The 15,207-nt window shown below is 33.3% G+C and overlaps 2 protein-coding genes across 4 annotated transcripts in view; one reads left to right on the top strand and one right to left on the bottom strand.

Moving 5' to 3' along the window:
- The first annotated feature begins 726 nt into the window (after positions 1-726).
- LOC125669334 (multiple epidermal growth factor-like domains protein 11) lies at positions 727-15,158 on the top strand. Its single transcript, XM_056163862.1, has 8 exons — positions 727-820; positions 1,170-1,412; positions 1,585-1,827; positions 1,915-2,052; positions 2,167-2,307; positions 2,522-2,662; positions 2,767-2,907; positions 15,010-15,158. The coding sequence occupies exons 1-8, from the start codon at positions 760-762 to the stop codon at positions 15,117-15,119; spliced, it is 1,218 nt and encodes a 405-aa protein (XP_056019837.1). The 5' UTR covers positions 727-759; the 3' UTR covers positions 15,120-15,158.
- The window catches only part of LOC125669341 (uncharacterized), a 170,315-nt gene continuing 163,483 nt past the window's right edge, over positions 8,376-15,207 (bottom strand). Inside the window, exons 1-4 of one of the 3 annotated variants that reach the window (XM_048903818.2) lie at positions 13,286-13,487; positions 9,540-9,673; positions 9,050-9,288; positions 8,376-8,706 (exon numbers count right to left, since the gene is read on the bottom strand). In XM_048903818.2, coding sequence (XP_048759775.2) covers positions 8,626-8,706; positions 9,050-9,288; positions 9,540-9,621 — 402 coding nt within the window. In that variant the 5' untranslated portion in view covers positions 9,622-9,673; positions 13,286-13,487 and the 3' untranslated portion in view covers positions 8,376-8,625. Of the gene's footprint in view, positions 8,707-9,049; positions 9,289-9,539; positions 9,802-13,285; positions 13,488-15,207 lie in introns of those variants that run through there. The other 2 variants (XM_056163887.1, XM_048903817.2) reach the window with 2 other exon arrangements.

The following is a 15,207-nucleotide window of genomic DNA, read 5'->3' as shown; positions in this document are numbered from 1 at the left end:
CGCTTGTATCGTCTTTAAATGAAATGAAGCCTATATATTTTCGAGAAGAAATATTTTTATACAAGAAATATACACATTGATTTATATATGATAATTTATCTTGATGGATTATTAAGTCATGCAAGAACATGTCGAAAGACAAATGTCAACAAAATGTTGCGCAATACATACATTACAGTCTATTGCAATTGTCATTTACCTGTTGCTTTACACAAATAAAGGAGTGTACAATAAAATAAATGGAATCAAACTTCAAATTTAATTAACGAGAATAGTAAACAATACCGACAATATATTTCCTAAACGTATGTGTAAGTATTGTTTTGCGTTAACAACCTTTTTGGAAAATATACAAACAGAAATTTTGTAATAAGTGTGGATCCTTTATATCAATGGAAAACGATTGTTAAAAATCACAAAGAGTTTAAAATGAAAAAAATAAATTCGTTATAAAAGGTGATTTTTACGTTCATTTTTAATTCAAGGGGAATAGGAATTTACTTCGTTATATCCGTAACTTCGCTATATCCGTGCTCGTTATAGACGCAGATTTTTATATAGAATATATAAAGAATTTACCGGGGAAACCGATTTCACTTCGCTATAGCCGTAATTTCGCTATATCCGTGTTCGCTATATTCGAGTTTTACTGTAAACTGTCAGCCATATCATGAAGTCTTTAAAGTCATCAAAATAAACAGTAATTATTTATACTTCCTGGTTGCCGTCTCACACGAGTTTTGAATTGATAAACACGACATGCATACACTTGTCTTCCTCATACATGTAGCAGTGGAATTGATTTCGTCATCTGGATACCGTGAGTAAACAGTAAATTTTACATTCATCATATCATTAGTTTCATGACTTGGTATCACTTATTCTTAAAGTGATGGAAAGAGTAAGGTATATTTAGGAACGCTTTCACTTCCTAGTAGCTCAATATTACAGATTCAATTTAGGAAATTAAACCTAAAACATATTATGGTATCTTTTAGGTTTTGGCCAGTCTATGTAATTAGGTCATTGATCAACCCATGTGATATTTATCAACTCACAATTGTTTTCAGCAATGACAAAGAATTTTACCTAATATATATACAATACCAAGAAGGTACAAACTGTTAAACTATAGGTAAATATCATCGATTATTTCATTCGCTTTACAGAAATCATATCTCAGAAAAAGGAGACCAAGCAGGCTAGTGAAAAATACGGCTGCCAAGGAGCTGAAATATGTTACTTATTCCAATCTAGTAATGCTGTAGATGGAGATATCAACACATGTACAAGGACGAAAGAAATAGGATCAAGTTATACAGTTAAATGGACATGGTGGTATGTTGACCTTGAGAAAGTACTCAACATCTACAGCATCAGAATACAGTTCAAAGACTATGGAGAACAATATGGTAATGGCTATCTTTTTCATAAGTAGCCAATTAATATAATAAAACTCAGTGCAAGGATTATGAAGGATTTGGTGAGAATTACCTTAATATCATTAAAAAGATTAAAATTCGGATTAGTAATTAACAACTGAATTTTCCTCCTTTCATCTTACTCATACAATAACAATTTCAGTAATGAGACAAAGAGGACGTTTTGTTGGTTTCTCACTCTATATTTCAAATACAACTATAAAAGAGAATGGGTATCTATGTTACAAGAACGGACAGGAGTTACCGACCTTGGATTTCAGTACAACTTGTGTTAAACATGGACGTTACGTTATATTCTACAATGAAAGACTTGACGGAACAGCTTATTCTACCGGATATGAAACAAATATAGTTTACACTGAATTATGTGAAGTAAATGTAACAGGTAATATTATGCCACTTCATTGACAGTTTAACCCATATCGTGTGTGTAAATGAGGCGCTATATTTTTTTTCTATGTTACATCTATAGGTTGTAAAGAATCAGGCGTGTGTGGATATAACTGTGATCTACCCTGTCCAAACAACTGTCAGGAATTAAGATGTGACATTGTCAACGGTACATGTTGGGGTTGTACTGCAGGATGGGTGGGAGAATTTTGTAACACGTGTAAGATTACGTTTGCTATACCATACAAAGGTTATTGATACTTTAATGTATATATATTTAATATAAAATGATATATGAAAAAATACAACTTATCAAAAGAAGAAATTTTCGTAGCATGTCCAGCTGGACATTACGGTCTGCAGTGTGGATTTTCGTGTACTGGACACTGCAGAGACAACCTCTCCTGTAATCACACCACAGGACAATGTGACTATGGGTGTGGTAAAGGATGGACAGGAATACATTGCAACACACGTAAGTCATCTGTCATTATCTTAAAGATTTGTAAAGCAAATAGAATATATCTACAAACTATAGTGGAATATTTGATAGAGAAAAATGGAATACAGATTGTACATTTAGACTGATGAAAAGAGCAACGAATTTGTAACGTAGCCTCGGATGTGTAAAGAAAAAGTATATGCTCGTTCAAGATATTAAATATTATGATAAAATAATGTTTTATCAGAGTGTCCTGCAGAATCATACGGTCCTGATTGTGTGTATAACTGTAGTGGACAGTGTCTGAGTTACCTCCCATGTAACAGAACAACAGGAAGATGTGACGGAGGCTGTAATCCAGGATGTACCGGAGAACTCTGTGAGAAAGGTGAGATGTTTAAATTGTAGTTTTGGAAACATACTTGTACGTTTTGATCATATGCGTTTGTTTTATCTACTGGGAATGTGATGATGACATTTTGATTTTCCCAGAGTGTCCTCAAGAAACATATGGTCCAAATTGTCTGTATATCTGTGGTGAACGTTGTCTTAGTGACTTACCTTGTAACTCGACAACAGGAATACATGATGGTTGTTGTAATTCAGGATATACCGGGGAACCCATTGACAAAGGTGTGTTTATTGTGATTACAATTTACTTCGGCAATCACAAAATCTTGATCATTTAATCAAGTAATGATATATGTTACTGTTATTTAGTAGTTTTTAAAAAAAGATATTCTAAATATAGGCGAAACAGTACTGTCATTAAAGCTGTATTAAGAACTAATTTTATCTGCTGACCATTTTTAAATGCATGTTTTTATTTTCAGTTGTAGGATACACCATAATACTTAAAACATAAATCAAAATTTACCCTTCAATGTTCAGATATATTCACGTGACCGGAAGCAAGAATAAAAAGCGAATGTCCTTTAAAAGGGACGGCAATACGAGAATCGTAGACATGTGCTTCTAACAGAAACTAGATATTCTAGATTTAAAAAAAATAAAATACGTGTATTAAAACAGATATTTTAGACCTTGAAACATGAAATTGTGTCATTATAAATCGTTGTTAGAGCTGAATGATATACAAAATGTACAGGTATAATGGATGCGAAATATTTCTATCTTTGACTTTTAAGCTCAGAATTAAGAGTCATCTTGTATTTGATCTGGACCTTCAAGATAAAGAGTCTGGTATAGATAATAACGTTTCAGTTGATCTTATAATACCAATCTGGAAAATATACTTTAATCCAATGATGTAAATCTGGTGACAAATGGTAAGAGCAATTCTCTGTAATGACCAAAAAATTCTGAAGGAGTCCGGCACGCATGGTCTCATTACCGATTAAAGAAAGTACTCCAGACAGAAATCAAACATGTTTTATCATTGTAATGCATAGTGGCCATGGAAACTATTATTGTGGATTTTGACAATTGGGGTACCGCAATTCATAGCTTTTATTATAAAATTATACTTTTTTTACAAGCCTATTAAGCAAGATAACAACTCTTCTCTATGAAAGATGAAAACTCCCATAAGCAATACAAAATAGATAGTTAGGCAAACACGAACCCCTGGACACACCAGATGTGGGATCAGGTGTCTAGGAGAAGTGAGCATATCTATCTTTGAAATCAGTATAGGCAAGTTAACATATTAGTAGCTGAAAATTCACGTAAGTTTTAGTTTTATCATTAACATCGAATTATTTAACGTTGTCATGTAAACAGTGAAGTGCTCATTGTCAAGTTCTGAAAAATTTATGAAAATTGCTATGTTCACCTTATTCACAGGAAAAGCCAGAACCTTTCACATATGTGGAATAAAATCAGTGGGCAAATCATATACGGAAATTCTATAAATATATTAAAAATGCATAAAATTTAAATTTTCAAATTGCCCTCTTTATCAAAGTTTGAATACATTTAAATTATGCAATGAATCCAAACGTTATCTTATCAAATGATAGATTACTAATTTTTCAACAGTGAAATTAACATAGATAAATAAAAATATAACTTCTAAAACGGTTGTTATTGCAAGAAAACTCTTGAAAAACCAATAGGATGCTTACTCCTCCTAGGCACCTGATCCCACCTCTGCTGTGTCCAGGGGTCCGTGTTTGCCCAACTATCTATTTTGTATTGTTTGTAGGAGTTATGAGATTGATCACTGTTCGTTATCTTCACCTTGCATATGCTCAATATTGAATTGATAAACCAGCTAGTTTCAACAATTAGAATATTTACATTCAACTTTTAAAAAATCAATTCAGAATTGCAGGTATCAACATATCAATTGGAAAAAATTAGTCGCCATGGCACCCCATGCATTCTTTAACTACTAGATTTAACACTGAGTGAAGTAACATAAAGATAGTGGTGAGTATTTGCTGTTTTCTTTTAGCATTAAATATTAGACTTCAATTTCATAATTTTACATCCAATTTTTTTCAAAATAAATATTGACCCACGATTATTATAACACTTTACAAAAGAAGAACTTGATCCGAATTTTTCCTGTCAAATATATAACACAGCTACTTGTAACAATTTTCAGCTGACTGTAAACTTCTCATGTTATCTTAAATGATTGCAAATTTACACAATATTTATTCTATTATCTCTATTTTTCAAAATTTAAATTAAATAAAAAAGTTACAAATGCATTCTAAAATCAAAAGAATTGAGTCTGAATTTCTTTTGCAAAATTCACCTGTTTTATGATAATCGTAACTTTCTTATTACTAATCACACATTGATCAAAGGGGACATATGTTTTCAGAAGAATTAAGATTTAAATAGTTTTTAAGGTTGTTCATGCCAAAGGTCAAGGTTACAGTAGGCATGTGTTGAAATAGGGGATTTAATTGTAAAAAAAAATCAAAAAGAAATTTCATTATGTAAATGATTTTCTTCATATCATAGCTTTAATTTCCTAGAAAAGATCGGCTATAATTCGTACCCAAAAATTTTAATATTTCCTATGCTCATGAAAAATGAAAGTAAGTTTCCTGGGAATTGAATCATTATCAAATTAAGTATGATTTATGAAAGTTGAAGATAACGAACAGTGATCAATCTCATAACTCCCATAAGCAATACAAAATAGATAGTTGGTCAAACACGGACCCCTGGACACACCAGAGGTGGGATCAGGTTCCTAGGAGGAGTAAGCATCCCCTGTATATATTTCCCCATATATATATATATATATATATATATATATATATATATATATGCACCCGGTTTACGCAGTTATATGGTTCGTTCTGCATTTTCCCATTTGTGGACGGAAGCTTGCAACGGACATGTTTATTAACCAAACATTGTTACTACGAAAAGTGCATTCATGCCAGTTGGAGAACACGAGTTTACGTAAGCACAATGACACATTCCGTTTCTCAGTAAATTAGTGATAATGGTATTACATGAAAAGTTCATGTTATTTCACTGGGCCAGAGTGAAAATGTAATGAATATTCTCTAAAGGAGAGACTGAGGGGGGCGGGGTATTGTAATCTTCTTAAATAAGTACTATATCTGACTGGTTTACTTAACATTAACAATGTTGATTTCAACTACTTTTCAAATTTTTTTAGGTTAAGATAAATCTTAAATATTCTAACAGTGTCCCAAATATGTCTTCACCACATACTTTAAAACAAAAATTGTTCATGTAATAGGGTCTGTAAGTCTCGTTTTGTTTCACTTTCGGTTTTACTACTTCCGGGTACAACAACATGTGGAATATATAAAGTCGTAACAGAGAATCGGCGCTAATATGTAATTTGGTGTATTGTTAAGCGATCGGCTGCATACATGAGACTGGGAAAACCCTGCCATGTAGTTTATTTAGGTTCCTAGTCGATGCTACAGTAAGGAAGCGGTGGATACAAAGATGTAGGTACGTAATATTATCACAATTCAACGAATAATCATGTCAAATTAACACACATGTGTATAAACTGACAGAATATACTGGACGTGTTGTTTAGATATTTCAGAGGGGGTAGGCCTACAAAAGATGTTGACAGACGAACTGATAAAAATAAAATAATAAGAGCAAAACATTACATGTACTACAATTTCATAAATGGGGGGGGGGGGGGGTAAGTTTTTCTTCGTTATTGATTTCAACATTTATTAACATCTTTTACTACATAATTCTCTTCTGTCTGAAAATGGGAAGGAACACTTATTTATTGTATCAATATAGAAAAAAATAACCTTGCTAGGAAAAGGGGAAAGGGTTGACAGGACACCCTTGATACTACTTGCCTTTATATAGGCTCCTGCATGATTAAATTGTGTATTGTGTTTCAAGAGAACTGGCATATATCTTTATTGTATAATTATGTAAAAGTGACACATGGCCTTCAAAAGAATGATTGTAACACTCATATTCTGTGCTTATTTCAGAAACTACAACTTTGTTGTGTAGTGAGCCACTTTAAGTCAATAAAAACAGAAACTTATGGTATATTACTTTTTTTCATAGACAAAAAGTTACGAAACCTGCTGAAGCAGAAGCATCTGCTTCAAACGTACATGTAGGAACCGAAGTTGATACTGCTACCAATATATCTGTACCAGACAACAATGAAGTGCATCTACATGATCACGAGTATACAGCACCAAACCCTCAACATTTAAAAAGGTACAGTGTACGATACAAGTATTCTAGTACATCAAACCAGGAAGTTGCAACGGTTGTTAAGTTTAGTGTCAGGTGGTTTTTCTGTATTTTCTTCATTCTCATTTCAGTGTTATCTAAATTTATATGCACACCAAATACTATAATGGTATTGCTTTTGTTCTTACAGCTTCCCTTGAAGACTAGGATGTTGTAAACTTGCAGTGAGAAATATACCTGTTTAATTAAAGGAAACCATCCTTGACAATTGGGAACATCATAAATGAAAGACCCTGGAAAGGTATGTTTTAGCGGTTCGTTAAGGAAAAATGAACAATGCACTTTCTATACACTGACTAGTTATCAATTTCACAGGTCAGCGCAGATTTCACAATATTCAATTACCTAGTAATTTTAGGGGGGTATAAATGTTGCTGTATACACCATTTTCTGTGGATATTTTTCATATATTCATGAAATTTTGTTTGAAGGGATCATGAATACTGTTGGGAGTGTCCATTCAACTGAAATATAAAAGTCAGAAGAATTGAAGATTGCAATGGATGCAACAGAAGTGACCTAATATGACCAAATTGATATGAATAGCCAGTTTTTCGCTTGCAGTAATGACAAGAGTCGTCACAAAGAAAAGACCTTATGTGTATTACACCTAATGCACCTTATTTCTAATCTGTGTGCTGGATACAAATCTAATTTGGCAATTGTGAACCATTGTGGCATTTTAGAGAAGTTGCAAGTTGGTGATATATTCCTGGCGGACAAAGGATTTTGTATATTTGACAAACTTCCAAATGACATGACACTTAATATCCCATTCTTTCTTACAAATAAATCCCACTTCTCAAAAGAGGATGCACAACTTTGCTATAAAATTTCCAGATGCAGATTCCATGTTGGATGGGAAATGAGAGAATAATTTTTTTTTAAAAATTCCTTAGCCATATTCTATCATAGTATAGATATTGATCTGACAAAATATTTCAGATTTGTGTGGATCATGTGAATTTGCAGGTTCCACTTTTGAAGGAGATTGCAGATAAATCCTACAAACTTATTAGATTAATTGTATGTATATATATACCTTAAATCTGCACATACCTGCCACATTGAATTTTTAAAGTTAAAAGTAATGAATACCATATATGCAATATAACTTTTCTACATATTTATATAAATATAAAGCCTTTTATATTCATATGAATATAAAGCCCTTTGGAACGTCTCCATCAGAATGAAATATTCTCGAGAGGAACGTTAAACAATATACAATCAAACATAAGCCTTTTGTTCTCATTCTGAAGGTTTTCAAATCTGCATTATTAAAAAAGAAGTAAAATCCATTGTTTTAGTAAATGCATGTAATTGAATGATTTTTGTAAAGCTGGACACTGTGTCTATACATACATATATTTTGGTTCATCTAAAATAAGAAAAACTCTGTCTATAATGTTTATTCAATAAATATACATGTAATTACATAACTTTGATAGATGCACCACTGATATCATAATAAAGTATATGTACATGTGGTTATGTGTGTGTGTTTTAGACTGCAAAAATACTTCATTATTATAATTAAACTCTATCACGCTTAAAAGGTTGACCATAATACATACTTGTCAATGTGAATTATTTGAGTGTCACTTGGAATCCACACTAGCAAATCACAGCATTGGGTGTCTTTCAGGTGATGTTGTCCTTGAATCTGATGCCGATATTCAAATTTTGTTTTGAGGTGCAGCGAACCATCCCTTGCATCACATTCTAAAATGGCAAATGTCATTACATGTATTGATAAAATATACATGATTTACAAGTGCTCTGATTAGTGGTGAAAGTATTATACTGCAATATGCATACCTATTTTGACATAGATGTACTGCAGTATTCAAAACTTGATGCAAGTAAAGTTTATAAAGAACATTAGCAGTTCAATATCACAATGAAGCCTAAGTAGTATTTGTATTTCATTCATAAAATGTTACTTTAAAGTTATAATAAACTTGGATACATCCATAATGATATATATGAATACATATATGTACAGCTAATGTATATGTATTAGGTACACATACACATAATTGTTCAATCTATAATGCTGACTTACCAAGAAGGAAATCCCAACATTTGCACAGGCCTCTTTAATTGTCATTGTTCGAGCTGAAAATGGGAACTTAACCTCAATTAAGAATTTCAGGGGTTGCTGAAAATGGCCTGTTGCCCTGCGGAATGAGGATGCAGTTAATTCCTCCATTGTTGTTGTAAACTTTGACTGTGCCGACTTTGGATGTTTTATCCAACTACTGGCGTATTTTACATTGAACAGTTTTATTTGCCTTCTTATATCTGAAAAATTCCAATATATCTACATGTAAAAATTTTATCTTCACAGTTCGAACCCATTTATTACCTACTTTGGGTATAGATAAGTTTATTCCATTTTTGGGGCCCAGAGGGCATAACAGCAAGACAGTTTATAAAGAAAGAAATTTCTAAAAAGAAAGAAAGTTTACAACATATAAACTTATAATTATTATAATCATAATAGATATAGATCCAAACATGTATTGACATTATTTTATCTTTAAATTGTGTACCTGCCTTTGAAAATTTGCTGTCATATGAAGATCGACACTTATACTGCCCCATTATGGGCATACTGGCATCAGACATCCACATTAATGATGACTGCACAATGCACAACACCTTTATCCTCAGATTCAAGGCATATCTATAAAATATTTTTAAAATATTAAACAATCTTAACCCATCTGTGATGTAACTGATATAGATAGGCATATTTAATGCGCTTTGTTTATTGAATATACAACTGTACACTGCAGGTGCGTAAATGTAGTATCGTTGTCCCCCCCCCCCCCCCCCCCCCCCCCCCCCCCCCCCCCCCCCCCCCCAGTACGTTCGTATAAATACAAAGCAAGTTTTATGCATAATCCGTTTTTATTTTCAAGTATTAATATACTTTCAATTGGAATGATTTGAGAATATAAAAACGTATCGTACATCTCTCTAGTTCATACAGTACACGACACGAGTTTTATACACCCCACCGTGGAATGACCACGGTGGAAAATCCACGGAGATACACCGTGTCCTCCGTGTTCCACGGTGTGTGTTATTTGCGAATACACACAGCTGCTAAGAGCTTTGTTCTGGCCACGGGCGCCTTGCGGGAGATGGGAAAATGTGCCGCAGGCCAAATAATCAAGATAAGGGTGGAATTTTAAGAAAAGAAAAAATGTCAATATTTTCCCCCCTGATACTTATATTGTTTTTCAGCATTTTGAGCCAATTCCAACGATACCAAACACTACATATTATGTTTTTAAGAAAACCTGGTTTTTAATTTTTTTCTTTTAGTCTTCTTTCTTCATTAAAATATTCTTTAATTCTATGTTTAAATAATGCGTACTTGCAGGCAATTCCTGTTTTGAATGCGAATTAGTATATTCAGTAAATGAAAAACATACATGTACAACATGTGATAGGGATATTTAATAATTACCGATGTGCTCTCTCTCTCTCTCTCTCTCTCTCTCTCTCTCTCTCTCTCTCTCTCTGACAAATGCGCTGTTTAACATAATTACTTCCATCATATTGTGTTAATATGCATCTTGACAAATATAACTTGATCCAATATAGAAATCAGAGCATTGTCGATGATTAACAAATTGGAATTAATTTATTACGTAATTAATAGAAGCAAAAATACAAACCAACGAATGATTTATTTTTAAAATCCCGAGTTCATTACATTTGACGGAGACTTATGTTCGATGTACTTTGATAGAGGTTTTCATTAAAAAAAAATGTTCATCGGGAGTGTCTGGATAATGCAATGATTTTTGTATAATAAGTATATACCATGCAAATTCCTAGGGTATTTGTCACAGTATAACTAAATTACGGTTAGCTAGTTTGGGTTTTGACTTCTTATGAAAAGTGTGAAATATATTGGGTCGGCGCAAGATACCCGTGATCTTAGACTAGATCTGATATCGCGAATCGCTAAGCACTTCTGTTGAATTCAAATACACGGATTAGCTGACCCCCATTGTTCTACTGAGGCGAAAACCCCTTCGAATTTGCATGGAATATACAAGTTATACACAGGTCATTGTTATAGTCATACATCATAGTACCGCTAACCCGACAAACATTTTTTAAAATTTTGAATAAGTTATTGAATGACGAAGTATGACCAAACTGCAGATTGAACTTTATAGAGCCCCATACTAACATTACTTATATTTTTCAATGTATCAGAAGGGGTATGTTGACGGTTAAGTTGTGTAACTGTCTCAATTTCCCCTTCCGATTTCAATTTCTTAAATCGTGCAGTGGGTAGGTCGCTACAAGCTACGAGGCTAAATCCTTAACTTTCAAGTTTTCAAAGTACACCTCCGATTCTACGTGCTTGTAATCAATATTTAAGGATGTAAATCCTCGGTGTCAAATGCAACTAGTTCATGAAAAAAACACAACTAATATCAATATAAACAGAAATAACTTAACGATTATTTGATTTTATTCATATACGCTATCGATTATTAAAATCTTTAATTAAATCTTTAGATGCATTAGATAATGAAAGCAAGAGAGAGAGAGAGAGAGAGAGAGAGAGAGAGAGAGAGAGAGCATTGGTAAGCATTCATGAATGTATGCAGATACGGGAAGTTTAATACGTTCAGTATAAATCTTGAAAGTACAATTTCTTTCTGATTAATTATCCATCCCCTTTCATTCTGATATTTTTTTAAATTTCCCATTTTGTTTTCTTTACATGTTAAATTTTTCGGCTGGTCCGGGTTAGGACTAATGAATGAGCCCCCCCCCCCCCCCCCCCCCCCCCCCCCTTCTAAAACGATGTTACGTGCTTAGCTGTATATCTCCCTCTCAGTCAAAAATAAAATAAATACATGCTATATATACTGCAACATCATTGGATTTACTGGATAATTCTTCGATTTCACCTTCATATATAATACATGTTAATGCAAGCGGACTATCTAGGCTTTTTTTTTCCATCTTCGCTAGCCGAGATTATTCGTCCACGAAGGCACAATTGACTCAAAACCCATTGCAAGCGGAGATTAGATGAATTTTACCCCCGTATTATGTTATAACTGACCAAAACCTAGTACGTTTATTTTACAACTTTCATTCAGAAGACGTGCAAGTTATTGAGTTACTGTATAAACGAGAAAACGTCTGCATTTTTATTTCAATCGTTGTAAACTCTATACTTTGTGATGTTTAAGACTACATGTACTCAATTCAGTTTATTGGATCTCATCACCATTATGCAATGGTATACAAAAATATAAAGACAAAAGGCTGTTATATATACACTTAGTAAATAATACATGCGTGTAATAAAGTATTTATCAAGTTAGAAGAAAAAAACTAAAAAAAAAAGTAAAAAAAACCGTGTTATTATTAATGTGAAGTATGGGCATTCTAGGTAGGAGAACACATTTTATTTTATTATTTTCTAAATGAAAGTACGGAGTTTTCTAAAGATTTGTTTAAAAGTAAAGATATTTTTAATTTTTATTTGTTTAAGTGATGAAAATTTGATTCTTTGCTCACATTGCTTCACAGTTGAGTACATAATGAAATTCATATCCATTGTAAACATGTAAATGTATATAGCTGACCTTAATCACATACATATATTCCTAATTACTGTAACAATGAAAACTTTACGTAAAAATAAACCATTGCTTATGGTACACATTTCTTTGAACTGCTATTTATCAAATTGAAATTACTGGCATGTGATTGTCGTTGTTCATGACCCTTCTTTTATTTGGTGAAATTGTGCTGCACGTGCCGTGAAACAATGTACCGACGAGTGGTAGGAATAACACAGGTGTTTGTATACAGGATGTCGAGAATTTGGGCGTTTCATAAAAAGATGTGAACGTCTGCAGGAAAGTCTACATACGGATATGTACCGAAAACACCAACGTATCATTAAACAACAATTACAAGAATTGAATGATTTATAGCTAATTTCTAAATAAGTAATGGGGTGGGGGCATGCATACTGGCCAAGCGAAAAGGTTTTTTGGGTGAATCACTTCGGAAATTATTTCTTTGTTTTATCACGCGGAGGTACACGGTGGCATCGAAGGAGGTACAGGTGGCATCCACGGAGATCCTCCGTGGACTTCAATGTCTAGCTCGCGCGGAAAAATAGGACTTCAAAGGTGCCGACAATTTTAAAGGTCCACCGTGTTTGGGGCAAATTTGTTCCACCGCGTTGCGTGGAACACGCATAAAACTCGTGTCGTGTACTGTAGATTATGCTTTTACCAACCTGCTCTTTATCTGCAAGACGTACCCTCGTCGATGCTTGTACACTGGCGGTTATTACACGTAATTCGTCAAACACGAAGCGAAGAATCCTCGACCACTCCACTAATGCTTCAATTCCCATGTTTATCTCGTTAAAACCTCCACATACTCGATTGATAACGCTATATCTATGTATACCACTCTCTACACAGTGCAATCTGAGATGTTGACGTACCCGGAAGTTAATAATCTCGCTAAATCTCGGTAATCACATGACGAGACTTACAGACCCTATATGAAAGGGAAACTTTCTCTCTTTACTACTCTTTTACACTCTTTACTACACGCAGTGTTTATTCATTAACTTCTTCACACTGGAATACATCCAAATACATATATAGTAAAGGTCAAATATGTTTAAAATGCCCTAAAACGCATGGTTTCTGCATTTCTTTCCTTTCCCTCCTATTCATACTTGTGTAATACCACTACTTATTATCTCCTACATAAGAAATTCTCCAAAAGGAGATGACTCAATGTTCAACAATTTCATATTTTCCATGGCAAATTTCTATCATAAAATGTCATTTGCCCAGTGATTTTTTTATCTGCATTAAATCACTGATTTACCTTCTTCTTAAATTCATATTTCATTATCTTTAATATGGCTGGCTTTTTGCTCAGGAGTTGCTCAAAGTACACAGTATAACTGATAAATTTTGGTCATTTGAGCCTGAACTATGAGTTGTGCTACAATAATGATACCAATTCCACATAAATGACATATTGATAAAAATTGTTATTACTTTGTACGTATAAGCATGTAACATAAAATTCCTTGTCAAATATTCGTAATATCTCAAATTGATGAATATTTCCCAAAAACTGCAATTTTCCTGTTGTTTCTATATAAATAGCCCGTTACTATGGAAACGAGTCACTTTTCAGAATAAGTTTAAATAGTTAATGCATTTCAATTGAATGTTGACATTTAAAGTGGATATTTTTTTCAGTGTGTATCGCCATATTTTGATCGTTACAGAGAATTAATTTTAATGCTGACAAATTTGAATTCATTTCAATTGCTCAGTGCAACTTTACTGATAATGTCCATTTTAAGATATGAACAACGATGTATTACCTCTCTTCGTGATGCTTTTAAGGTGAAAATGTATCAAGTATGCATGAAAATTAATTACACTGCATAAAAGGTGAGGATAATGAACAGTGATCAATTTTATAACTCCCATCAAGAATACTAAATAGAGGTTGGGCAAACACGTACCCCTGGATATACAAAAGATGGGATTAGGTACCTAGAAGGAGTGCATCCAATTTCGACCGGTCATACCCCCATGAGCCCTAATTTTAGATCAGGCAAACAAGATGATCCATTTTTATTAAGAACACTAAATCTGTTTGTCACAAACTATGTAGGAGAGTTTAAATTTTTATTCTCTTGACAATTGTTTAAAAACATTGCCGATCCTAATAAACATGCACGTGTACATACGTAAGCCGACTGTTTCTCCATGTGCTCGATCACGTGCTACCACAATACGGTTCTAATCTATAACAAAGATCGCATCATCAACCTACAGTGAATATTCAAATTCAGATGAATGTCCACACGTGCTAGCTCATTTTCCCCATAACATCCGGTTTAATATCGCTTATACATTTTCCACGAGGGCTTCAAGATAAACACACGCAACAAAAGTTGAACATTTTTTGTATCTCTTTCAGAGGCACCTAATGCCGAACATGGTACTCCAGATGCATATATCTCTGCCTTTTCTATATCACTGGTCATTAACGTCGTGCTTGTTGTTGTCATTGTCATATTATTGAGGTAAATAAAATTGTTTGAGGGTTATGAATATTCTCAATGAGTCAAAAAAGTCTTTGTAATTAATATCAATCATACTACATTTTAGGATAATC

This window comes from Ostrea edulis, chromosome 4 (genome assembly GCF_947568905.1).
Source record: "Ostrea edulis chromosome 4, xbOstEdul1.1, whole genome shotgun sequence".
In the NCBI taxonomy this organism is placed as follows: Eukaryota; Metazoa; Mollusca; class Bivalvia; order Ostreida; family Ostreidae; genus Ostrea; species Ostrea edulis.
Note: the sequence above shows the minus strand (reverse complement) of the source record. Positions and strands in the feature narration are given on the sequence as shown.